Source organism: Ammospiza nelsoni, chromosome 3 (assembly GCF_027579445.1).
Source record: "Ammospiza nelsoni isolate bAmmNel1 chromosome 3, bAmmNel1.pri, whole genome shotgun sequence".
Classification (NCBI taxonomy): Eukaryota; Metazoa; Chordata; class Aves; order Passeriformes; family Passerellidae; genus Ammospiza; species Ammospiza nelsoni.
The window spans coordinates 97,735,168-97,761,771 of record NC_080635.1 but is presented as its reverse complement, the minus strand read 5'-3'; the positions used below and the strand labels follow the sequence as shown (position 1 = coordinate 97,761,771).

The 26,604-nt window shown below is 36.0% G+C and overlaps 1 protein-coding gene across 8 annotated transcripts in view; it reads left to right on the top strand.

Moving 5' to 3' along the window:
• ADGRB3 (adhesion G protein-coupled receptor B3) overlaps positions 1-26,604 on the top strand; it is a 447,230-nt gene that overhangs the window by 395,385 nt on the left and 25,241 nt on the right. For 7 of the 8 annotated variants that reach the window (XM_059467469.1, XM_059467466.1, XM_059467470.1 and 4 more), the window contains 6 exons: positions 9,139-9,289; positions 9,853-9,922; positions 14,669-14,735; positions 16,857-16,942; positions 20,422-20,520; positions 20,833-21,004. In XM_059467469.1, coding sequence (XP_059323452.1) covers positions 9,139-9,289; positions 9,853-9,922; positions 14,669-14,735; positions 16,857-16,942; positions 20,422-20,520; positions 20,833-21,004 — 645 coding nt within the window. The remainder of the gene's footprint in view (positions 1-9,138; positions 9,290-9,852; positions 9,923-14,668; positions 14,736-16,856; positions 16,943-20,421; positions 20,521-20,832; positions 21,005-26,604) is intronic. The other variant, XM_059467467.1, reaches the window with a different exon arrangement.

The window sequence follows — 26,604 nt, the reverse complement described above, 5'->3', positions numbered from 1 at the left end:
CAAACAGAAAAAGAATGAAGGTAGGTGACATATGGCACTGTTGTAAAAGCATTGCAAAGCTATCACTTCAATGGTTTCAGTCAACCATGTAAAGGGATGAAACTCTTACAGATATGCAGAGAAGGGATCTTTGCTGACACCAGTATCCCAGACAGGAAGATGGACTGTTTTCATGTGGCGGGATTATAATCATCACAGTCAGACTAACTGAAAGACAACTGCAGGCTTTGTTGTTGAACTTCTCATCCTAGGCATCATTTTGATTGCTGAGGAAACTCCCTAAAATTACAGCAATTTTATTGTTAGCAAATACCATCAAAATCTAAAACAGAGCGAACAGATGATCTGATTTAAGAGTAGAGATACTCAAGTGATAACAACATTTTCTTAGAGGAAAAAATTCTTCTACAAGAATGTGTTGCACTGGGGGGCAACGCAAGGCAGTATTTTCTGCCTACCTAATGGCAGCTTTTTCTGGTAATTTGTTTCACCAGGACATCAGTTTGCACTGGCTGCATTTGGATCCTCATGTAAGAATCGGAAGTCCCACATATCAATATCCATTCCACTACCTTATGTTACACCATCTTTTCAAGGAAGCTCCTTCAATTCCTTGCCTTTGTCTGTGCCTGGACACCTCCTCCTCTTTTTCTCAGAGCTCCGTAGGGAGATCCCTCTCAACTGTGCCCTGAACCACTCTCTTCTTTGCTGACATTGCTGACTCAGGTGTAACCCTTGTGCTTAGCTCAGCCACCTCTTCATTTCCAATCCTGGCTCATTGCTCCTAGCTACTCACACAGCCCCCATCATGAACTTTTAAATAAATTAAACTTGGGAAGACTCAGGACCTTTGGAACATGGGTTGCTCATCACACTAATTGACTAATGGCTCTTGTATTCTCCATTCTCCAAACAGATATAGCCATATAGCTAAAACAAACAAATATTTCTTATAACTCAACCCAAAGCAACCCAAAGAGAGATTTGAAAAGCTGAATATCTTTACCTAGTAAGCTGAAATGATTATACAGCACATCATATGTTACAGTGAAACAGCTTTTTCTTCACTGTTAACATAGTTGTCTCATTATTATCTCTTCAAATCTGCCAAGAGCATTTCTCTTCATTTAAGAGAGCACACTACATATTCCATATTTGAAAATTAAAGCAATATGGAATTTTCAGAGCCTAAAAACAGTTCCTGAGAAAGAACTGTCCTGAAAACCAAAGTGTAATACCATCAGTGAAGCATTTTTATTACTGATCCATAATCTATACCTTAATTTGCATAGATCCCAAGTAAGTAGAAGTCTTTCTGACAGCCCAGTAGAAGCATTCTGACAGCCAGCATGCATTCTCTTTTCTCCTCTGAGTCACTAGTTCCCTGGTTGCAGAGACTTTTCAGGCCAAACTGTGCATGCATCCATATGAATCCAGTCCCTTCTGTTCACACTTCACCTCCAGTTCTGCTTCTCTATTGCTGTTACCCACAATGATATACGAGAACTTAATTTTTCAATCGTTTTCAGAGACCAGGTTGCTTTTTCTTGCCCATCAATTCAAAAAACAAATCTATATTTTATCCACATTATATCCTTCTTTAAATAATAATTCTTTCAGACTTTCTAATGCAAAACCTCACAAAGCTATTTTTATAGAGCAATTCTTCAAGATAGCATCAATATCAATTCAATTTTTTAATTCTAATTCCTCAATAGCTCAGTAATGAAGAAGTTGTTTCAAGAAAGCATACCAGTGACTTCCACTTTTTTACCTAAACTGAGCATCATCACTGGAAAGGGTCTTCTCTGGTACAGGGAAGCATCATTATTACAGCACTGTGATAGCAATTTGAGACTAATTAGACAGGAAGGAATTGGGAAAAAATTGTATAAATTTATTTTATGCTTTGGAGTTTTAAAGGGCTTCTTATTTTCTTTTATTCTGCCTGTAAACCTCTTGTTCTGAGCTTTACAAACTTCTAAACACACTTATTTGAGGTCACAGTTAAAATACTAAGTTTTTTTGTCCTGACAGAGCTGACGTTTACCTTGTTTAAAGTGTTTAACATAAAAGTCAACACAATACATTCATGATGTGAAGTAGGCCATATTCACTTAACAGAAAAAATGCTCATCCAATACTTTGTAAGCATTTAAAGCACTTAAGAAGTGAGATTACAAGCTTCTGCTCATGCACATTTCATCCCTTATTCTATATGTGTAACACCCATTATAAAACCCAGTTAAATTGATGGGAGTCTTTCCACTGACTGCGAACAAGTAGAGGATCCTATTCCTTCATTCCCTGCCTGCCCAGGAAAATACACATCTTCACAGCACAAAGGCAGAAGGAGAGGAGATTCTGTTGCCAGGTTTTGTAATCGAAGAAATTAAATTGCCTCTGAGTAACCTGTTCTGTGATACTGCTTGTGCAGAACTCATTTGCTTAAATATAACCTGGCAATAACAATCCAAACCAGGCAGAGGGCTAAAATGAGTACGAGTGTAAGGAAATTGTGTGAGAATTGTCTTCCACCTGGCTTTCAATTTACTGTAGGCATGTCACCAAGAAAGCAATTCTAAGTTAAACAATACAAGCCTGAGCTTTGTACTGACAATCTCCAGAGAATGCTGCAAACAACATGGAATGAATTTTACTGTCTTGTATATTAGTCATAGCTCAGCATAATATGAATTATCCAGCTGGACATCTTGTCTCTGTCCCTCCTAGTCACCAAAATGTGACACAAATATTTCTATAGCCCCAAGGCAAATTAGCACAAGAGAGCTTCCCTCCCTTAGACCCGAGCCCCCGGGCAGGAGGACATTGGGTGCAAGCTGACCATCAGGAAGGGTTCCTGGCCCAGGCTCTCTTTCTGTCTCTGTGTGGGCCTGGGCTGGGAGAACAATTTTTGGCCCAGGTCAAAACTATGCCAAGGAATTTACTAACAATTTATGCACATGCCAGTGCATAAAGGATACCTTTGCAGTCACTAGTGTAGACATTCTGCCACATGACAGACTGAGAAAGGTTTGCACATGCAGCTAGAAACTTTATTGAATTCTTTTTCACCCCAAAAGCCAGGAGACTGTCTCTTCATATCCAGTTGATAGAATTATTTTGTACTATATGTATTATAAGATCTGGAGAATAGTGGCTAGCAGAGGAATTATTTTGAATAAAACCCAGCAGTTCTCCATAGGCATAACTGATACTGCAGTACAACTATGCTGTAAAAAATTTAAATGCAGAGGTTGTTGATACGAGTAGTAGAGGTGACTGCTATCAAGGGAGAACTTTGAAGAAAAGTAACTCCAAAGGGCAGAAGTTAAAAAGAAGGCTCTATAGACTTAGTGGATCACATATAAACAGCATTTCTATTGAACTCTGCACCAGGGAAAAATAGGAAACATTCTGACTAGTAAGTGTGAAAAGAGATTGTAAATGCTTTACTCATAGAGGGGTGATTTTTTAGAAATATCTTCAAGGTAAATCTTGATAAAAGAGGAACAGGAACTGAATTTGTTAGTAAAATCTGAAGAAACTTTAGGAGAAAATAGTAAGAAGAATATCAAAAGTGCATGTGCAAAGCACAAATGCAGAGAAAAATTACAATTTGACATGTAAGTTTACTTCCAGATACACCTATCCTGTTGCAGTAGGATCACTGTGGTTATACTGTCAGATAAAAGACAGATTACAGAAGAGAAGAAAAACCTTAAATTGAAGTAGCTGAACAAACTATATTGCACCCTAAGACTGGGCACATGAAATGGTCCCAAAGTTTAGCAACTATTGTCATAATTTGCATGTGATAACAAAAAGAAAAGAAAAATAAAATTTCATCTTGAAAAAATTTGCTGTGAGATTGCCATGCTGTTGATAAAGATGGGAGCATAATTGTAAACAAAATTAAAGGAACTGCAGAAAGAGCTGGGTCATTTACAGCCATCTTGTACGCTATTTATCAGAACCTAGAAAGGCATCTTGCTTGTTGTGGGTAAACAAAATGATTGAGTAGAAGGACAAAAAATTGAGTGTCCTTAGTTATCACTCATTATCTTTGTAAGGCAGATCACCTAATTGCTCAAAGATTACTGCTGCTGCATAGCAAAACCAGCTTGCTTTAAAAATCCAAGTAAAGGCTCCCATTCATATTGTCTTATACTGCATATAGAATCCTTCTGTATAATAATTAACTGTATATCTCGTCACACAAATTCAAGTCAATTAATAATTATTCTGGGCTATCATGTCAGATACCAGAACAAAATGTAGTGAAGTTAAACCACTTGAGTCTTCAACTGCTAAGGTTACCAGAAATGACTTTTAGAAGATCCCTAAGTTTTCCTTTGTGTTAATTAAAATAAACACTTTCATAGATGTTGGTTGAAAACACAAATGACATTATTTCAGAACAATTATTTCTATTATATTGCTGTTTACAATATCAGTATATCTGATTTCCTGAGTTCTTTGCTAGAACAAGTGGTGTTAGCAGCACAGTCTGTCAAAAGAAAGGAATTTTTTAAAGGATATCTTCAAAGCTTTGTGATGTCAACAACATTAATGATCCTGGAAGAGAAACTGTAAAGACTTCAGCTATGTTTTCTCAGACATTTAAGGTCCTAAGAGTTTCAAATATGTTTGCAACTGAAGAAACAGCCTCTTTAGCCATATTTTTTCTCATTGCAAACATGTCTCTCTTCCAGAAAACCACTCCTGAAAAGAAAGTTCTTACTTCTTTGTCCCACAGTCTCTGAAAGTCTATTTTAACACATCACTTTACTCTATAAATCAGTATTTATTCTATCATTCAATATTATCTGACCAGTATACTGTATCCCTGTATTCTGGAAGTCTGCTACTCCTGAGACAAAGACACTGCATTGCCCAAATCAGTTTAAAAATAGGTGATAATAAAAAAATAAAATTCAGAATAATAAGCAGTATCTTATTTTATGAATTTACATTTTTGATTTAAAAAGGGGAAAGATGCACTGTTTGAGAATAGATGGCTTAAGAGTGACTAAAAGAAAATAAAACGTACAAATTTTGTTATAGAATTGCTTTTCTGCTTTTTACTGTGTCCTTTGCATTATCTTTGGGGTTTTTGCTCTTTGTTTCATTTACTCATTATTCTGGTCTTTAGGTGCTCTTTGTGAACTCAGTGCATGATCAGAACATCATAAGAATAGCACCCATTTAATTTATCTCCTTAGGCTTATCTCCGCAGAGAGAAGTCAAAGGCAAGATTCCAATATCTAAGAAATTTTATTTTTTAAATGCTTTTCTACTACCTCTTATTTCTGCTTCATTAAATAATCTGAGTGAATTTTAGCCCTGTTCATTTTGCTGCCACCAATACAGATTTCATTTTTCATTTTCATCTTCAAATAGCTTTGATTTTTATACTGTTTATCAAAATCCAAAGAGAGTCAACAAGTTTGTTGAAGGGAAAACAACTGGTTTCAGGGCCAGAAAACAAATCAGGTGTTCTTACTTAACCCTCTTTGCCTTTGTGTGAAAAATCTAGCAGAAGACACTGCTATTAAAAAAAAACCAAACAAACACATATTTTTCTATTAAAAAAATACCATTGTTCTTTTAAAAAAATCCAAAAGACAGCAGCCAAATGCTCAAAGAATGTTGAGAAATTCTTATTTTGAGGTTACATTTGTGACCTACTTTGCAGGTCATAAAAATTGATGTATTCTCAACTTCACTTGTAATTATTATATAAAAATATTAATGATTAGAAAATTTAGCTTTGAATTTCCTTGTTTTTTAGATTTCTCAGCTGTGCTTCAGTACACACATTTGAAGTAGGTGTCTTACAAGTATGAGAGAAGGAAATAATTTGATGCCTGATGTGTGTTCTTGCTTCATTAGTATGTTGTTTATTAAAAAGGGATGAATGGTCTTACTTAGGTATTCCAGGTAGCTTAACACCTGAGACTCAATTGAAGTCCATGAAACCATGCATTCTGAGGACAGAAAAGCTCCTTCCCCTCCCTTATAAGTAAATATGGGGAGCCAAGAACAAAAGCTATGGGAGGGAGGGGAGGTTAGAGTAAAAGTTTACTTAATTTCAGAAGCGTGAAGAAATAGTGAATAAATTAAATTTAAATTAATTTTGTTGCAGGTTGACAGGTCCTCAGCACAGGTAATTAATTCAGTGAGTTTCAATAAACTAGAATTAGAAGCAAATGAGAAACATCTCCTCCTAAAGTGATGGGGAAGATGTGTACCATTATGTCTTGGTGCGGGCAGGCTGACACACTGCAGCTTTCTGGGGTGCTGAGCCACAAGGTTTGAGTGATGCTGCTGCATGTGCGGGAAGGTGAGGGGAGGTGGTGGTCCCTGGCCAAGGGAGAAGAGGAGAGAGAGGAGCAATTGGCAGTAGTTCATAACTTGGTGAGAAAGAAAAATGCTAATGTACATTTCTAAAATCAGACATATTCAATGGCTCATTTAATAACAACCTTCAGTTAAAATGGATTTTTGTTTCTATTTGGAAATTGACTTCCCAGATGCATTGCTTTTCCAGACAGAACAGCGTTGTTTCCTTTTTTATTTATCAAAGGGGAAGGATAAGGAAGTACATAAAAGCCAGATTTCCAGTGGGGTGTTGGATGGCTGTGCTGAGCCCACGGCCATGCCTGGGAGGGGGCAGTTTTGTGTGCCAGGACTGCTCCTCTTGCAGGGAGGGAAGCTGAGTTCTCTGCAAGCTCTGCCTGCACATGAACCTGTCATCACAACCCCACAGCAATTGTTTGGGGATGTTTGCTGGCTGATTTGCATATTTCTGATGGCATGTGATGCAAATACACTGTTGTATCAGTGGTACAGACTTACGATTGTTGTTCATTAAAGACCTGTCTGCTGCTCACAAGAATTAGATATAATCAGCAGTCATATATTGCAGCTAGAGCACAGATCACTTCTCATAAAACTTACTTCTGTCTTCTCATTTTCTGCTCAACATTATCATTAACATTTTCATCACAGCTCTTTCTTCCACAGTAGCCATGTCCACATTTGTCTCAGATTATTGTCATCTTCTCTTTTGTTCAAAATAGAGGATAAATTATTAATTAAATCCTACACTGGGCACTCAAGTCAACCATAAGAGTTAGCAGTGTTTTCACCAAAAAAATCAGGATTATTTGTACTTACATTATTTATAAGGGAAATAGTATATTCACCTTTTCTTTTTTCAGGATGTGTTTTTACCTATGCAGTTCCTCCATAAAAGATTCTGTACTGTTCCTCAAAAGTAATTTTGTTGTCAAATTCTTGCTCTGACAGAACTCTAGCTTTTGCAAGAACATTGAGAGGAAAGCAAATTAAAATTGCATAATAGGAATTAATAACATATAAACAAGCTAGTTAAAGAGAGGACGTTTATGAATTTTCTATTGTATTTATTGTGTGTTTCAATGCAGAACTTTCATTTTAAATAAGTGGGGTTTGGGGTATTTTTTTCATACACAGGAAACACTGCTATTAGTCAGACTTCAACTGGATAGATTTTATGAATCCATATACCTTAGGGACACCTAAACATAATGGCAAAGCCTAGGATGGAATACGTACTGCCTTTTCAGGATCTGTCGTTTTTTTCCAGTTTACATTACTTGGTTTGGTTTTGGTTTTTGTTATTGACAACAGTTCTCTTGCATATCATTGTACAGAACCCCTTTCCTCTAGATTTAAATAGATAATTTGATACTGGGTTTGAAGACAAGGTGTTTGTCACATCTGTAAATTCAAAGCAAGAGAGCATTACATTTTGACTCCTCAAGTGCATAAATTTTTGAAAGTTCAGATGTCAGCTAATGCTAATGTCAGCTGATATCAGCTATTTGTTTAAGATAACTGTTGGAATTACCCAGCACAACTGATTTCAAATAAGAATCTGGGAAAATTAACACCACAGAAAATTCAACTCAAAACATATTGGGAAGTAATTGAGAACATAAAAAGAACTCAAAAGCATGGATGGTGTAATACATGGGTGTCATAAATGTCGTATTCTTCCTATCAGCCTTGAATCAGCAATATGTGCAAGCACCTATATATAAGTAGGAATGTGCATATTCTCTCCCTAAATAATTTGCTCAACTGGGATTTTAGTTAAAGCTCTTGACTAGCCTTAATACAAGGCTAAGCATAAGGTAGCTATTAGATGTGTATGGTGCATAAAGAAATAATCATAAAGTAATATCTTTCATTTTTTCCATGAATTTACCTCATTGATGTTGGGGGTGTGAACTGTTCTTCCTTTTAATCTTAACATAATGTTGACTCTTTAATTTGTGCTAAGGATAAATTGTGCTAGTGATATTCTCAACATTACTGGTGTGGTCTTGGTTCTGGGGTACTATGCAGACTGCATTTTATAGCCTGCTGCTGGCATTTTAAGCGACACAGTGGAGCACAGATCATTTATGCCAAGAAGCTCATTTACGCAAGCTACAATGTCAAGTTTAATTAAGGGCTACAGTGACAAAAGAAAGCCAGTTGCATGTGCTCAAAATACTTTTCAGATGACAAATGACTGATACCCATAAAAACAATATCCAGGGCAATTGTTAGGGTTATGATACTTAAACTTGCCTAAAAATATCTAAAGTTAATGTTCTATAAAATGTAAATTTGAAAAATAAAAAAATCAACTTTAAATTTTATAATTAGGGTCTTTCTTCATAGAGGTAAATAAAATGTAACTGGTAGTTAGGAGCATTTATATCCCCACATTTTCTCTGTTCAGCTCTATGTGATTTTATAATCAGTAATTTTGTAACTGGCTTACCAGAATGGCTTTTTGATGGTCCCTGGTCAAAGTAAATGTGTAGAGAAAAATCTGCTGGCATGACTTATTTTGTGTTTTTGTCCCTGCTCAGAACACTCAGTGTTTAAGAAAACAAGTCAAAACCTCTGCAGCTAATCCCCATCAACATTTCTCTCTCTTTCTCTTGCTCTTTGTGGCCACCACATCATAAAGGGAGAAAAGGGAGAGTTGATGCTAAGGATAAAGGTCAAGATGATAGAATATGACAACTCTTTGAATTGAAAACAGAAATGACTGTCCCTAAGTATTCAGCATGAGCTTCTCTTTGCTCCCTGCAGGGCATCTGCACCACAACCACCGCATTTTTACACTTCTTCTTCTTAGCTTCATTCTGTTGGGTTTTGACAGAAGCGTGGCAGTCATATATGGCTGTTACTGGAAAAATTAGGACGCGACTCATAAGGAAGCGTTTCCTGTGCCTTGGATGGGGTAAGTCAGTAAAATTAATTTCCTAAGAATCATTGGAATGAAACATTTAATGCAATGGCAATGTTAATAATATAATAATTTTCTTCAGTAAAACTAAAAAATAGTAGGCAGCATGTTTCTAAAAGGAAAACTAGGTTAGAAGCTTTTCCACTGTATGTCAAGCTCAAGGTATGCTGGTGTATAATGTAGCATTCTTTTCTAAATATGTTTTAACAAAATTTTAGAAGATTTTCAGCAAGGTAGTGTAATATCAAGAAATCCAAATAAAACAAGAAAGAAACATTCTCTGAATATTCATGAAACCCCTTTCAAGCTAAGACCTGTCAAATGTATCAGTAATTTAGCTACATCAAAGCAGTACACCGTGGGCAGAAAACAGTGTCCTCCTCCCTGCCAGTGCTTTAGAAAAACAAACCCTACAACTGCAATGTGCTTCATTAAATAATTCATTCCCTGTAAAATGGCCCATTTCGCATTAGCTTGCCCTGTCATTTTTTGTCCAGGCAGAACAGCAATATTTTACTCAGCATCTGCTGATTATTATTGTTTTGGTTTTTTTTCAGGACTGCCAGCATTAGTGGTTGCAATATCAATAGGCTTTACCAAGACAAAAGGATATGGAACAGCTCACTAGTAAGTCAATCTGAAATGATAAACTATGTTTTTATTGACCAAGATTGTCATACCCATCAGGAACTGCATAGCACACTCTACAGCTATCCATTCACACCTGGAATTGCCCTGAGAATCACTGAGTGATCCATATAAGAACAAAGAGAAAACAGCATGTCAGTCTTGGACTGAGCTCAGCAAAGCACCAGGAATCCCACATTTCATTTGAGATTTTGAAATAGCAAGCTTTTAAGAAGCACCGAGCATTGGGTCCACATAAACAGCTAACATTTATATAGATTTACAAAAGAGAACCTTAAGTGTTCTGGGTAACCTCTGCCAACCTTTAAACATATCCAAAACTGTACTGGTAAGAGCCTCTTTGGCAGTCAGGTTTCTGCACACCAAGCAGGTACCTCAGGTTTAATGCCCTTGAGCAGCTTGGAGCCAAAGCCCTTCAAACATCTCAAAGCAGTTCTCCCATCCATCCTGGACACCCTGATCCAGCCCATTTCCTGGACTGTGCTGTATTTGTGAAACAGAAAAAAGGAAATGTGTGTGCTTCATTTACATTCAACTAATTGAGTACCAGTTTAGCCACCTGGCTGGTTCCAGTGTGCATTTAGCATCTTGGAAAATTGACTCCTCAGAGAGGCTGCCCTTCAATCTTCTGATGAAGAAGGAGCTGAGCCTTCCTCCTGCCAGTGGAGCACTCCAACCACCATTATGTATGCAAAGGTGTGCTTCCTTTGGTCAGCCTGTTTGGAGCTCTCCTCACGTTGCCTAAGAAATTGAGTATGCATCTGGACAGAAAGAGGAAATATGACTCTGTAGACTGGTAATGAGGGCATTCATCAGCAATGTGGATGAGTTAGGTCAAGTCTTCACTTCAATGAATATTTAATTATTCTCTTTAGCATCATCACTGAGATCAGGAATCCCCCTCTCTTCCCTGTATGTCTCATCATCTTGGCACTCCAGCTCTGGGTGGGTAAGAATACAAAACCAAACCTCCTCCTGAGTTCTGGCTCCAACCACTAAGCTCTGTAGTTATAAACTGTGACAACGTGCATCTTGAGTTTTTCAATGAGGAATGTCTTATGTAACTGAAATGCTTAATTACACTTAGAGCTGGCAAGTGCAACAGTGGTCTTAGTCCCCTTTTGAGTGTTATATTGAGAACCTACTCCTCTGAATTCTTTTTTCATCTTGCTGGCTTTTTTTATTATTTTTTTTTATTATGAACCTCAACTGGAAAACCATTTAGGCTGTGAGAATTGCAAATCGCTAAATAAGGATGTCCAGACCCCCATTGGGGATGTAGCTCTGTCCCTTGCAGGATTAATCCTATTACATTTTCTCTACTGAAATCATTCATGTGTGAGTACTTGCTTTAGTTAACATTTCTTCCTGCTTCCTTCCTGGGCTGAATGCATTTTTAAAAGAGGATATTCTGAAATATTCAGACAAAGCAACAAATCATTCATTAAGAGCAACCTGGAAAGTAAAAAAGAGCAGGTCTCTGTACATGTAACAGCTCTTCTCCCAGGATCCAAATGCAGCTGGCATGGTACTATGGGAGAAAAGATCAAATGAAGGTGTACAAGGGACAAATAGAACCATAACTCAGCTCTCTCATCTTATTTGCAAATATATTTTCTTGGCATTTGACATCAGAGTTACATAAGGAAAACAGTGAAGTCAAGAAATGGAGATTCCTCCTCCATCACCAGCTGATGTGCTGTCCCACTCCAGAAGGCAGCAAAGAATTTTGTCTCATGACAGCTGTTGGGCAGTGTAAAAGCAGAGCTCCTGTCCTGCTCCTCCTACCATAACTAAAGCACTTGTGTAAGTTTTTTAATTGCTTACACTATATTTTGCCTAATTGGTTGCAGTCAGTTACACACATGCTGCTATCAGAAACACACCCTGTTGCAAACTATTCATGCCCTTCAAGATGCTCATTTTTAGAACATTAAAAGTGAAAATTAAGGAATTTATTCTGATTCCATAGTCCCACACATGAAGAGATTCATGGAAAAGGAGAAGGTTCAAGAATCTTTGCAGCACGTCTCATTTCGCTATGGTGTATGTATGATGAGAGTGCTCAAATTGTTCACACTGGAGCCATTTCTGTGATCATCAGTCTCTGATTTCTGTCTTTTTTTCTGAGTCCTAATTATTAGACAGTTATATTTATGTATTTTTTATACTGCATAAGAAAAATATTTCACCCAGACACTTGCAGGGATAGAGATACAGGGATAGAGATAGAGGCTGAAGAGATTTCCTAAAAATAATTTAAAAATCCACAGAGACAAGCTTTTAGATATTTCAAGTTATCTGGAAAAGAGTAGTGTGTCTGAAAGCTTAATAGCTTTTTCCAGCCTTTAATCTACTAAATATTGTTGCTATCTCTTTTCAGACACTCACAGCTAGGAAGGCATCACTACTAAAACTTACAGTTAATAAACCTGTGTGAACTGTTCATGTTAACATACAGTGGAGATAAATTCCAGGAATTTATTGTAGCAGCAAAAATTAAAATTCTATCATAGTCATACTCTTGCCATGCTCTCTTAAAAGAAGGAACCAATCTCCTGGAGAGTATCAAATATCTCACAAGATGTACAGGACACAGGAGCAAGTGTACAGATGCTTCATCACTCAGCAGAATTTTATGATCATGTAACATGGTCCCATAAAGCCACCAGTGGCTGCTCTTAACACTAATCAATTTATATGGCTTTCTGCTATGTGCACATCAGGGAGAACGAAGAGAAAACAAGAACAAAATAAAAACAACTATAAAACACAGGGGGGAAAACTATCAGAGCAAAGAAAGAGGAGAAGGAAAACTAGTAAAAAATCAACAGGAATTGCCTCGTGGTAGGAAGGCATCTGAAAATCCATCTGCAGTCAGTCCTCAACAGAAGAAGATGGAGGAAAATTTAATTTCAGTCATCAGCTAGGAAATGTTGAATATATTGCAATAATGATGTCACACACTGGTGAAAATCCAGACTGTTGAAAATTCAGATCATGTAAAAATGAGGTTAAGTGAAAAAAAGGACAACCTCTATATTTTTTTCCAGCTCTGCCTCTAAGCGGAAATCACTTTTGAACAGCCATTTTACTTGATAACATGGAAAAGAGAGGGAAACATTTTTCCTTTATGTCAAAGTGTTTTGTGATAGAAACTTTTTTTTTTTTTTAATTTAGGACCCTTTTTTCAGCACAGGTAACTGAAGTTATTTTCAAACTACAATTCATCAACAACTGTTTTTATGAACTGCTGTTTCTGTCTCCCATTAACATGAAAATTTTAATTACAAGTCCTGATTACTCTAAGTGGTCATCTTCACTAAGTTTGAAAGTTCATACTGGTAAGGAAGTGCTCTATGAATGTGCACTTCCCCCTCTCAGAAGTCTGTGTTCCCAGACTGACAATAATAACCTAGCTTTTGAAAAATAGTAGGAAAAACTGCAGAAAAATTTGAAAGCATTTTTCTTTGACATTGCAAAAATAAATTGAACATTAGTGTTGTAGGTGGTTTTTGAAGTAGGATGTAAAATAGCTTGGCATGTACTACCTTTTTAACTGTGAAGCAGATAGGAACTATTTGCATCCTTTTATCATTCCAGAATTTAGCACACTGGTGCTGTTGCATTCACGTGACAGTTTTCACATGGCTTCATTGCAATGGAAAATGCTTTTGTTCCTTGCAGTGAGAATACCAGCCCTAAGAGACCATTAATATTATGGTGTGTCTGCATTTATTGGTTTTGGAAAGTGCAAAAGCACTAATGGAAAATAAAGGAGATATGCATGATTCTGATGTGAATGTTTCTGGATATGAAATCCAAGTAAATTATTTGAATGTATATGCTAGAGTTTCCTCATATGTAGGTGTGATCATGCATTCAAATAAACATGCTCTTCTTTGAATGTGTAATCACCGAAAAAATAGCACAGCTGCATTTACTTCAGTGTGTGTAGCTCCTGTTCTTCTGCAGATTTGAAAAGCTTTACATCATAGTATATCAAATATTTAGAATTTGATTCTGTAAGTGCTCTGTGTTTGGAAATCTGATGGTTTTTAGTGAAAACTCTGATGCAGAATGACAAACTCTTTGAGATTAGGAGGTCTCCAGAAAATACAGTTTTCAGATGCTTTAAAATATACATTGAAATTGTTTGCAAAATATTAAAATAATTCAGAACAGATAATATATCATAAATTATTTTTCTCTAATGGACATATTATCTTTAAGGTGTAGTTCTAATAGCAATTATTAAATGACAGGATATGTAGAAACCTGTTTTTTTCTGAAGTTCCATATTACAGGTGCTTGACCATTTCACCACTTTTAAGTATAGAAATATCAGATATGGTAAACTAGAAATGTTTCTAGATGCCTATTTGGCAAGGCCTGTTCAGTTAACTTATCATACATGATTAGAGGAGATTCGATAAATTTTTGCAAACTCACTTTCTGTTTTGGTCTTTATACATTTTGGCCATTTCAGTTTATATATAACTCATGTTAAAGATTTTGAAATGTTAACCACTGATAATGGAAATATCTTTCACTTCTGTCTTTCACTATCTCTACTTCTTCATATCAACAAAACAGTTCTTTTTTGTGTGTGCATATGAATCTCATACGTCAGAAAAATATGCTGCATTAATTATTAATGCTCTCTTGACAGTGTGTTACGCTTATTTTTAATTTGTGTTAGTTCTTCTCTAATGTTTTTTCCAGCTGCTGGCTGTCTCTGGAAGGAGGGCTGCTTTATGCTTTCGTTGGACCTGCAGCTGCTGTTGTCTTGGTAAACATTAATCTAATTCCCACTATCTTTGTATGAAATAATAGAAAGTGCTATGTCCATTATAAAGCTTAGATATACATCAGCTATGCATTTTGCTGTAAATACGGAGATCATTGCTGTCTGTTTAACATACCTTCAGTATTTTGAATGCATGATTCATTTGATTATATCACTTCTTTATACCAATTATCTCTCCATGTTTACACAGTAAGCTGTGAAAGAGTAATGTACCGATTAGTGGCACAGAAAACTTGTTACAGGCATCACTGAGTTATTATCAGCAGCATCTACGCAATTGTCACTGCCTTGTGAAAGTCAGTGACAGTCTTGATAGAGTGCTGCTTGGCAGTGGATTGCTGTGCCAGCAAAAGCAAGAGAAGGAGTGGAACCTGCCAGCAAGTTCTCCATGGCTACTGTTTTTTTAAGGCAAAGAAAAAATTTTCATAGCTGGGAAATGTTACTCGTCTGTGTATTGATCTTCCACATCTCTGGACGTGCATTCAGGTGTAGGATTCATTTCTGCCTAATTGTAGCTATCTGCAATGTAGATTTCTGCATCTAAGTCAGTTATCTCAGCCATATTTCATTGTCAGTGAAGAAAAATACATACTTTTAGAGATCAAATCATCAGAAGTGTTTCAGCTGTCTACTTCAGGGTAAGATGAATTACATCCTACCTGTGCCATTGGCTATCAGACATCTGCTCTGCAGTCTGTATGGAGTTTTTACAACAATTTATTTAGCATTTTTCCCTTACAGATTTTGAATCTCATCCTCTTCCCACTCCAGAAATTTTATACTGTGATAACTCTATCAGCACTGGTTATTTCTGGTTTTCTCTTGTAAAAGAGAATCAGTCCTATTAGTCACCAAAGATAAAGCTATTCATCTACGTGAATTTTCCTGAAATGGATGTTTACTACTCCCATGGAGTTTGTCTCATCATTGCCTGGAGTCAAGCCAGGATCCTTTTGTACAACTCACAGTCCCTGTCATGGTAGAGGAGCCAAGGATGTTTACAAAAAGCCAGTTATAATTTTCACATGGAAGTAACTGTATGTTCTCTGTTTAATTGGCAAGTCTTTGTTCGGAGATGTTGGAAGTTCACAGTGGCAGTTTGCCCTACCATTAGCTGGTAGCTGTGCAAAGGAGCTGTTCTATGCAGCCACTTAAGCCTAAGTGTTTGAAGCCAAAGAATTATATAACACCAGCTGAAAAATGTTAATGCTGAAAATAAAGTTGAAAAAGAATTGGCAGGGCAGACTAGCAACAATTAGGTATTTTGGCACAGGTTTTGAAAAACCAGTTTGACAGGAAGAAAGGATTTTCCTTCTTTAATAAATTTTAAAAAAGGAACATTAATAGATTCAAAAATTGGTATTACCTATTTGTAGGGCCATGCAGAGACAGGTTAATAGAGTTCAGTTCAATAATACAAATGGATAATAACAGTCATTAAGTTGTCCATTAAATGCCATTAATATGTCCATTAAGTGCCAAAGTCCGACAGCTGAAACGTTTAAGTCTTTTTTAGGTTAGATCTTCAATCCATGTTTGTGATCATAATACCATTTACTTTAGTGGGGCTAAAAAGACATCCCAGGAATTTATCTGGTCCACAAAAATAGTAAATTGCAGCCAAACTGGCATTTTGGTGAATGACATAGACAGTGATTTAGGTGCAGGAAGATATGGAAAACCACAGGCAGGTTCTGCATAAGTGGGAACACCCACATGGGCCATAAATGTTTAAAAAGGAACTATGCTGTTCCCTGTGCAGGGAACTCAAAGTGCAGTAGTTTTCCTGGAATAGGATATATATTGGTGCAATTAAAACTGACAAAACATTAAAGTTATATTAGTCAAGCTTCTGGCCATCAGACATGTACACATATACAGTTTGATACCAAGCATAATTCAAGGTCCCAAAACGAGCCTGTTGCAGTGTGTGTGATTATGTCACCTTTTTATCACAACCTTTTGATGTGTTCAGGGACATTGCTACAGGAATGCTCAGAAATGTAAGAGGAGGCATTTTGCTGGCCTGTAATACAATAGAGCCAGGATACAATATTTTATTTTAGACAATGAAAGATCAACTGTTTGTTTTCTGTTTGACAGGTCAACATGGTGATTGGCATTTTGGTATTTAATAAACTTGTTTCCAGAGATGGAATCCTAGATAAAAAACTCAAACACAGAGCGGGGTAAGCAACAGCTGGGTTATTTTAAAGCATATTAAAATTTTATGACCAGTTTTCAATAACAGATATTCAACACAAATTCTTTTGATTGTGCTATGAACTTTTATATCAGTGTAACAGTGTTTCTAACAGGTTCCAATAATCTCAAAAGCTGCTGTTGCATTATCCTGAGGGAATGCAACTCAAAAAGCTAAACAAAACAAAACACAGGTACAACAGTATTAAGTTAATAAGAATGAGGATTTACAAATCTGAGCAGAGGTTTCACAAGATGGTTACATTTGTAAAGCTGTTGTAGTTAGGATAACAGTTTTGTGAACTGTGTGTACTGAAGGAACTGATTACTTTTGTCTAGCTGTCAAATTTAATTACTGTGGGAATAAATGTTATTCATTTGTTTTAATAGTTATAAAATGTATTTTACAGCAATATACCTCTTACATAGGTCAATGTTATTCTGCCATTTTGACTACATTAAGAATTTGCCTTTGTTGTTGCATCTACATAACATCTACATAGGTGTATTTTCTAAATTAGTGTAAAAGAACATCATAGTAAAAAATTCACATAGTTAGAGTTAAAAAAGAAAAAAAACATAAATGTGTCTTATTGATTACTTACTTGTATTTACACAAAAATTCTTTATTATCAAGAGAAGAAAAGATTATGACAGTGATGGTATCAGAAGCTGTTATAGAGTGGGTGACAATGAAGTACTGCAGCAGCAAACCTATATTCATTGCATATTGGAGAAAAATATTTCACAACTGCATCATCACCTTCCCAATGCTTATGAAAGTGTATTTAAACTCTAAATAATGATTTTTTACAGTTGTATTTTCTAGTATTGTATTTTGGGCCAGGTTGTAGTTTAACTCCATCAATATCTGAGTTTTTAACAATGATAAATGATGGTATTTTCATTTTTATGTATATTACTGCTATGGGCAAAGTTGTTGCAGATTCACTTTTAATTATTTTAAAATTACATTATTACATGTAACTAACAGTAGCATTCGTAATAAGTTTGATGAGAACACATAATAAATACTTTAGCTGGTGTCATTTGCATTTCATGTTAATGCAGTCAAGTATTTCTGGTTATCAGTTCTTCCACCATCATTTTGACAAACATGTACCAAACCCTGTATTTTTATTTCTTCTGTTTTCATCTGTTTTCATTAGAAAGTAATAATTTCATGACCTTACTTTTGTCTACATTGCTCCATCAGCATTCTGAACTCTGTAATAACACTAGTGAAATCTAGATTATTATAAAACTACCCAAATTATTTCAAAAGTAGCAATGACTTAGTAATCACCAATTCAAATTCACATATGCTCTAATTTCAGTGATATATGGAGCTGGAACAGCCACAGGTTTGGCTTTGTAAGTTTTGTAGGGATATTCAAACTTAGATTTAAGTGCTTTTGGTTTGTTTTTTTTTCCTCAAGCTACTCAATTGTAGGCTATAGAAATCTATTTGCTTATACTTTATTTTCTTGATGAAACAAATAGCTTGTTTTTGAATTGTGCAAATTAGTAAAGAAATATTTTATTTTAAAATAATCTATCTTTAAAATAAATGGATAAAGAATCATAGATTGTTCTATTAGAAATAACCCAGCTATTTTGGGAAAGGATGTAGATACCCTGATGAGAAACAATCTTAATTTGTGTGATATTATGAGATGGTGGCTTAGCAACAGCATTCCTTGATACTACTTGGCAGATGACATCTCTTGAGTCATTCTTTAGGGCATAAAAATTGGTTCATCATTTAATCCCCTCTAGAAAAGTGATTGTCACTCATTCCTCAAGTATCTTTTGCCAGCCATTCTCAGGAAGGCAACTTCATTCTTCCTGGCAAACACTGAACTTATATTTGTCAGAAGTTTAGTCAAAAGTTCAGTCCTAGGATTTAAAGCAAGTGAATGGGGCAAAATATACTAACTCCAAATACTTATATCACCTTAATAAGCATATGGAGAATCAACAAGTGGAAGAAAATATGTTGATGGATCTCAATCACAACCTCAATCTTTTTCCTGCTAAAAGACGAAGCATATACAAATACCCAGGCTGAACATTTACATTTGGTTTAGACACACATTAAGTTCCATTATTATTTTCAAGATCCAGAGCAGTTTTGTAGAGGTAAAGAGAATAATTCAGTCTAATAATGCGGAAGCACTGCAAGGCAAAGACAGAAAGTACTTTCACAAGCTTAGTTCATACTTACCCAAGGCATTTTTCTAGTTCATTCTTTAATCTATATTTTTAATTGATACCAACTGATGTGGATTCACTGAGTTATTTTCTCACCCTAAAATCATCTTATAAAAGGTCTTGGTTCTCACTGTTTTCTTACAGTGAGATATGTGAAATATACTTTGCAATTTTAGTAGAAAATCTTCATTTAGTTTTTCAAAGTGGAAAATACTGGAGTTCAATGTTGTTTTGGACAGTATGTTAAAAGTCTTGTGAGTGCTGGATTTGGCAACAGCAAAGAGTTCAATTGGTTGAAATATCTGGGAAAAAAAACCCCCAAAATATTACTTATCTTCACCATGCTGACCACTTTCCAGCTGGAAATAAGTAAAACATCCTTTCTGTCAGCTATGTCACATCTTATTCAGCTGTGGTTACTCCCATTTCTGATAGCAGAAAGAGAAGGAATAGGAAAAATATTTATTAAGTTGATTTGAGAAGCTGATTGCATGCTGTATGGAAAACTTAAATTCCAGGTTTTGTCCTTTAACTCTTCTGACAGGTGCAGCGGTACAATTGTCTATACAAAATGCTTTGAGTTTAATGCTTGTGTACTGTGTTGTATTAAAAGGCAAAACAGGTCACCCTTTTTTGGTACCAACTGATACTTATTTCATCAGATTCCATATGTTTCAAGCCCTGTATTCAGACCTTCACATGACATGAATAAATCTATTCCAGATATTAATGGGCCATGCAGGTCACTAATAAAAATCTGTCTATACAGTATGGACATACTGATTTGAAGCTTGAATAAATTTTGCAGGTTTCTTTCCCTATTAATGTTCTGTAATGGTCCATAGTTCATACTTCTCTTTTAAGTGACCTGTGCTCTTTCTCAAACATGTTTGGATGCAACAGTTTTTCATCAGGTCTGAATAGAGGGATTTCACTTTTTGTGTCTATATTAGCACGTGCTTATGTTTACTTCAGTGTACTGAGCAGTTTTTGATCACATTTGGGGCCTTTTTTAGATTAAGTGGAAGAAATAGAATTTGCATGTAATTAAGCCCCATAACATTAACATGTGAAGCTAACAGTAATGTAAAGTATGAAATACAGTTTTGCAACAATATAGAGCATTCATATTGAATAAGTCTACTTACTTTTTCTGCATGACATCATATTTAAAAGCTAAATTTCAGTAGCAACGTTTTTTGGTGACAATTCAATATTTTGTTCTTTTTGTGGGTGTTCTGTTTGTTTGCAGTCAGATGAGTGAGCCTCATAGCGGTTTGACGCTCAAATGTGCCAAGTGTGGAGTAGTTTCAACAACAGCTTTGTCAGCCACCACCGCCAGTAATGCCATGTTAGTCCTGATCATTTACATCTTCTTGTTACAAATCTTATACAGTGCATGTGAGACAATAGTTTGATTATGACAACTGTGTTTGCTAACACTGAATAAAGTGCTAAGCACAATTAAATACTTTTTTAAAAATTGCAAATGAGTTTATTAACTGAATACAGGATATTCTTTAGAATGTAAAGTACAACTGTTACATTCTTGTCTATGATTTTCAAGTTAAATTGATAAAGTGACATCCTTAAATACGTTTTATTTAATGGTGAGCTTTTAATATTTTTTTTCAATATGCTGCTTTTCTCTTTTTTTTAATAGGGCATCCCTTTGGAGCTCCTGTGTGGTGTTGCCACTTCTAGCACTGACTTGGATGTCTGCAGTTCTGGCCATGACAGACAAAAGATCAATATTATTTCAGATACTTTTTGCAGTATTTGATTCATTACAAGGCTTTGTTATTGTCATGGTCCATTGTATTCTCCGAAGGGAGGTGAGAAATGGCTTCCCAGTTTTCCAAAGGGCTGTGCTCCTGTTAATGTCTCAACTGCTCTTTAATGTTATATACAACTTGCTCTGCAGAAATATATTTCATAGAAAGAGAAAAATAATTTATAGTGACATGTATAGGAACAAGTGAAATAGAGAAAGAACAAAAGGGGAAGAGAGGGGAGAGATAAGTTAATTCCAAGTGCAAAATATCAGTATAAAACTTTACCAACTTAATTCAAGGTGTCTTTTAATCAGTCCCAGGTACAGTTGATTTCTAAGTGTTAGTCTTTCCCAATGAGTACAGGAAAAGACGAACATGAATGCCTTTCTTAAGTCCTATCAAAAGCTATAGATTTTTCACTCTCTAAACCAGGACCAAACACATTTTTTCAGCTTATACTGTCCCTGAAAGAGGGCACAAGGAGATGATGTGTTATGTTGGTGAAGATCTACCCTTTCAGATCTACAAACTCAGGTACATACTAAAGTTATGGAGACAGCAAGGATGAAGACAGATGAGTGCTGTGAGAACAGCAAGGACTAGCAGTACCCTGGCCTGCCCTTCACAGCTCAGTGCCACCTGCCACAGGATTCATCACCACTGAAATCTGATGGCAAAGCTCCTACACAGGTGCTCTTTAATCTGGCTCTAGTGACAGCTTCTCTAACCTGCCTAACCTGCTAACTAACCCCACATTTGATTGAGATGGGTTTGAGAGCCGTGGCATAAAGCTTTGTTGGCAGGTCTGTGGTAATGGGGCTCTCCATCAAAAATGAGCAGGTGGAGCTGGACTGGAGAGTAGTTCCTGGTCCATGGGCATACCTATGTGCTATTCATTTATCAACTTCAGGGTATTTACCACACTTGTAAACCAGATTATAATGTCCAGCATATTTCCCTGGGATGGGCAAGAGTTATTTGAAAACCTCAGGACTAAAAAATAACTAAGGAAAATGTTTCAAGACAGGTTTGTTCTCAATGCTGAGTGAGGAATCTCACACAGAGGTGTCCCTTTTCACCACTGACACCCTTTAAACACTGAATTTCAGTATATTAATGAACAATAAATATGAGTGATGTAATTTATTCAATTCTTTCAGCATTGTGCCACTTTGCATGAGATTTATATCACTGTCCTTCACAGTATGCATATGTGATTATCTTATCAAATAATGAAGTTTTCAATGTTTAAAGAAAAAAATCAGTGTCTTGCAAAAATTAGCACCTTACATTGTGCTGAATCTTTCTCACTTTAATCACTCTGTTAAGAGCCATGAACTTTTGTATTTCTTGGTTTATCAGCTCTCATATTGGGAGGGGCTTGCCTCATTTAATACCTTTTCTTTTTTTCTTCCTTTGACTTTTGTTTAGGATAAAAATATGTGCAGAATAAGAGATAATACTCAAGAAAAATCTATTTTATGTAGAACTGCCTTGCAATACCCTTATTTTCTTCAGTAATTTCTATCCCAATATGATTTGCATCTGAGAAAGAGGGTAGTCTCATCTGTAAATCTGAAAGCACTCATTTCAAATATTCTTTTGGTATAATGGTAAGACACTGCATCTATTTTTAGTAGAAGAGAGTGGTTTCATACTGGTTTTTCTCTCTCTGAAATTTTTGTATCCACTGGGATTTATTAATTAGCCTAGAAAGGACATACAAGGTCCCAATGACTGTCCTATGGAATAATTTTTATTTTAAAATATATACTTTTTGCTCAAGGTTGCATGTGAAAAATTCAAAACTAAGGCATTATGAACAACATTATCTTTCACAGTCATAGAATATTGTCAGTAAGAAGAGATCCATAAGGATCATTGAGTCCAACTCTCTGCTCCTCACTAGACTACCTAAAACTAAACTATATGACTAAGAGTTGTCCAGACACTCCTTGAACTCTGACCATGGCTTGGAGCCATGACCAAGAAGCTTTTTTGGAAAAAAATGTATTTTGACTGTTGATGAAAGATTAATATCAACAGATATCTACCAAAAAATCCCTAAGCTTTGAATTAAAGATGGATTTCCTAGTCTAATGGCAGCTCTTTGCTGCAAATGCTTCATTCCCAGGCAATACTTCAATAATGTTGAACATTTCATAGAAACATTCTTGTCTGACTATATTCACAGATAGGACTGTGGTAATTGAGGTGGAATTAGTCTTTTCGATATGTAAACTCAATTTTCAAATTCGTAGGATACCTTGACTGGAACCACTTTTAGCTCACTGTTTCTAATGTAAGCAATATGCAAAAATATCAACTTATAAGTATGATTCTTTTATAGGAGAGGAGGAATCTTTGCTTTAGATTTATGTGTAGGAAATCAGCTAGTTATGGTTTATTTTGTTCACTGCTCATTTAGCAAATCACACACACACACACACACACACACATATATATATATGTATATATGCAAAGAATCCTTACTCTATTTAACAACTAACAGAAGTTGCTCCAGCAAGGCAGTCTTAGCACTTACACATTGCAGTTCTAACATGGAAATTCCTGAAGAAAGGCATTTTATAAAGCAGCTAAATAATCTATTTACAGGGTATTTTTAAAAAATTGCCTCATGAGACGACTTGCCAGTGAGGCTCAGAAAGCACCAAGGTTTGATAAGGTTCTGCCTTGTCAAAATGGAGGAGACATTTCTTCTTCAGCCATGACAACTTAGGCAGAAGTAAATGTACAGAGACAACTTACTCACTAATCAGCAGATTATCTGCAGCCAAAATTATGATAATGGCGTTGGTGGAAGACAAAGAAGCCTAGGTATATTGCTGATTGAACTCTCTTTGACAGAACACATTAAATTTTCTTTAGTCCTCCAGATTTAAATTGCAAACTGGTCAATACACTTGAGGAATTAATTAAGGAAATATTTTTCATATGGGAAAAAAAATTCATAGAAATTTCTTCAAGAAGCATGAAGAAGTTCAAGTTGATGCTCTTGAATCAATATTAATTTCAAACTTATTTGGTTCAGTTTGTAGCAGCAAAGTCAGGTGTCTACTACACAGAGAGAGATGTAAGTCCAGTAAGTTATGTTTCAGTCTGATTCTGGAGTCTGGCTTTCCAGCTCCAGAGACCCTCAGGTGAGTACAGGCCAAGAGAGTGGCCATCATGCAGAGTGGGCAATGCCATCTTTGCACTGCACATGGTGCCTCCCAGCTGAAAGAATAGTCTGGTACTTCTGGTTGTCTGCAAGAGCATTTAGCTCTGCCAGTGCCTGTCAAGGAAATCCTGCCAGAATATTTGTCACTCTTGATGACAGCTAGAAAGCTATCTCAGTTATAGCCTATAAGATTGATCTAATATTTATAGCATGCCAGCACAGGCAAAACAATAATTCTGACTGTCAGGGGGAAAAAAATTTGGGGAGGAATATATCTCCATAAAATTCAAGCAAAGAGGACAGCCCTGCTTTACTATGCCTTTATTGTCGTTACATCACAAAAAGAGACAGACTTCTACAATTAAATATAAAAGCCGCTTTTTATTCTCTTAGTTGTATTGACATAAAGATAAATGATGGAAATATTTGTTACTTTCTCTAACACACTGTATTGAACACCTTTTGTGACAGAAGCTGGGTTAGGAAGCCAGGGATTTTTACCAACTGAGATGTACAAAGAAGAGACCTAAGTGATGTGTCATCTATTTCTCTCCACCATCAATTCAGTGTCTTTTGGAAAGGCATTAAATCTTTCTATACTTACATTTCCTAACTTCAAGAAAGAATATGATACTTTTTAAGCATAAGACCTTTAATAGACTATTTGGAAATTTTGGAAGAAAAATGCAAAGTAGTTAGATATTATTGCTTCGTTTTGCCTTCTTATCCCAGAGAGCCTAGAGCTGTTCTTTTATTTTTTCTCACCTTCCTGTTTCAACACCTAACTGGGCATTGGAAGATGGTGATGGATGTGTAACAGAACAATACCAGGGGTCAGCATTGAGGCTTATCTATCTCAGCAAAACAGTTTGCCTGATCTGCCTGAACACAAGATGCTTTAAAGCTGATTTGAATCGCGCTTACTAACTTATGTTAATGCTGGTGATGGGAGGAACCCACATGTAATTTTTTCTTTAGCTGTGCTCTGCAGCGTAGAGAGCATTTGGATTAAATTCATCGTTGGCATCTAGAGCCCACATTTCAGAATTGCAGGAGAAAAATAAAAAGTACATGAGTAGGGCAAGGGTAAGTTATAAAAGCTTGGAGCTGGTTACTGTTGCTAAGGAAACTACTTCCCTGGTATCCGCACGTTCATCACATCTGTCTCTCCTTCTCTGCCTGGTTCTAAGAAAATCTTGTAACTTGATATTAAAAGGCAGGGGAGAAAACAAGATTATGTTTCAAAGTAAAATGTAAAGACAGCACAATCTTTACATACTCAAACAACAATTTTGAACAAGCAGTTTAGAAGAGCAAGTTGATATTTAGAAAGTTCAACCATTTTGATTCTGACTTGGGTGAGGACATCTAAAAATTGAAACATATGTCAGTATCCTGGATAATGCTACATTTTACATTCTGTTAACATGTTCAGATCATATGTTGCTTGCACTTCAGAAGCACTGCAAGAAACATGCACATTCAAGAGGATCCTAAAATCAAGATTCACTGCTTTAATGTAGAAGGCACTGAAAATATGATGTGAGATTCTTGAGATTTCTAGACGTTAGAACTGGGGAACATCCATGAACAAAGAGTCCCAAAAATTAGGAGGCCCACTGTAGGAGGCCCAGAGTGGACTGAGATAAACAGTATGTTCTGAAGTAACTGCTTTGGAGTCAAGCATCATGTGCCTGGAGATGAGATTCAGCACAGCTGGGGATGCTTTGAAGAAAGCATTTTTTATTATATTTTGTGTCAAATCACTGTGCCAGTGCTTATCCAAGAGTATAAAACTCTGAAGTGTGACCTAACTTTAGCATTGATAAAGTGAGAGAAGACTTGGACTAAATTTGCAGCAACTGGGAGATGCCAAATCAAATTAAAATCAAAAACATGGAAAACCAAAGCAAGTGTAGTGACCTAAAATCACAATCTGAGTTTCAATACAGCACACTTTAAATTACAACATGTGGTAAGTCTTGGTGTTTTGAAATCAATCCAAACCTTCCCACCTTGCTTCATTCTTCCTTTTGCCCTATTTTTGCTCCCTCCACCTGTAGCAGTCAATTACCAAGACTGCAAAGCACTCCTATTCATTTAAGGCTTGAGCCCTTAATGAAATGTTTGCTATTTGGAATGTTTTTAATTTCATTTTTGCTTTTGTGATAGCTTCTCAACAACTCACATTAGAATACGATACATTTAAAGGGGACTGCCTCTCACCAGCAACAATTGATGAATTATCCTCTTTTGCTGTTCACAAAATGTCCACAAGTAGAAGACAATTTTATCCCTTTTAATTATTCTGAATAAGACATCAAGTAATTTTTACAGATAATAAATGGATGTAGTTTTTTATAGGCATTTCATTCATAGTACTTTTTATATTTGAACAAGAAATTGGATCACCCAACCAAGTTGTTTCCCAAGTCACATCTTGCTTTTGTACTTTCAAAAAATCTGTCTATGTGCAAAA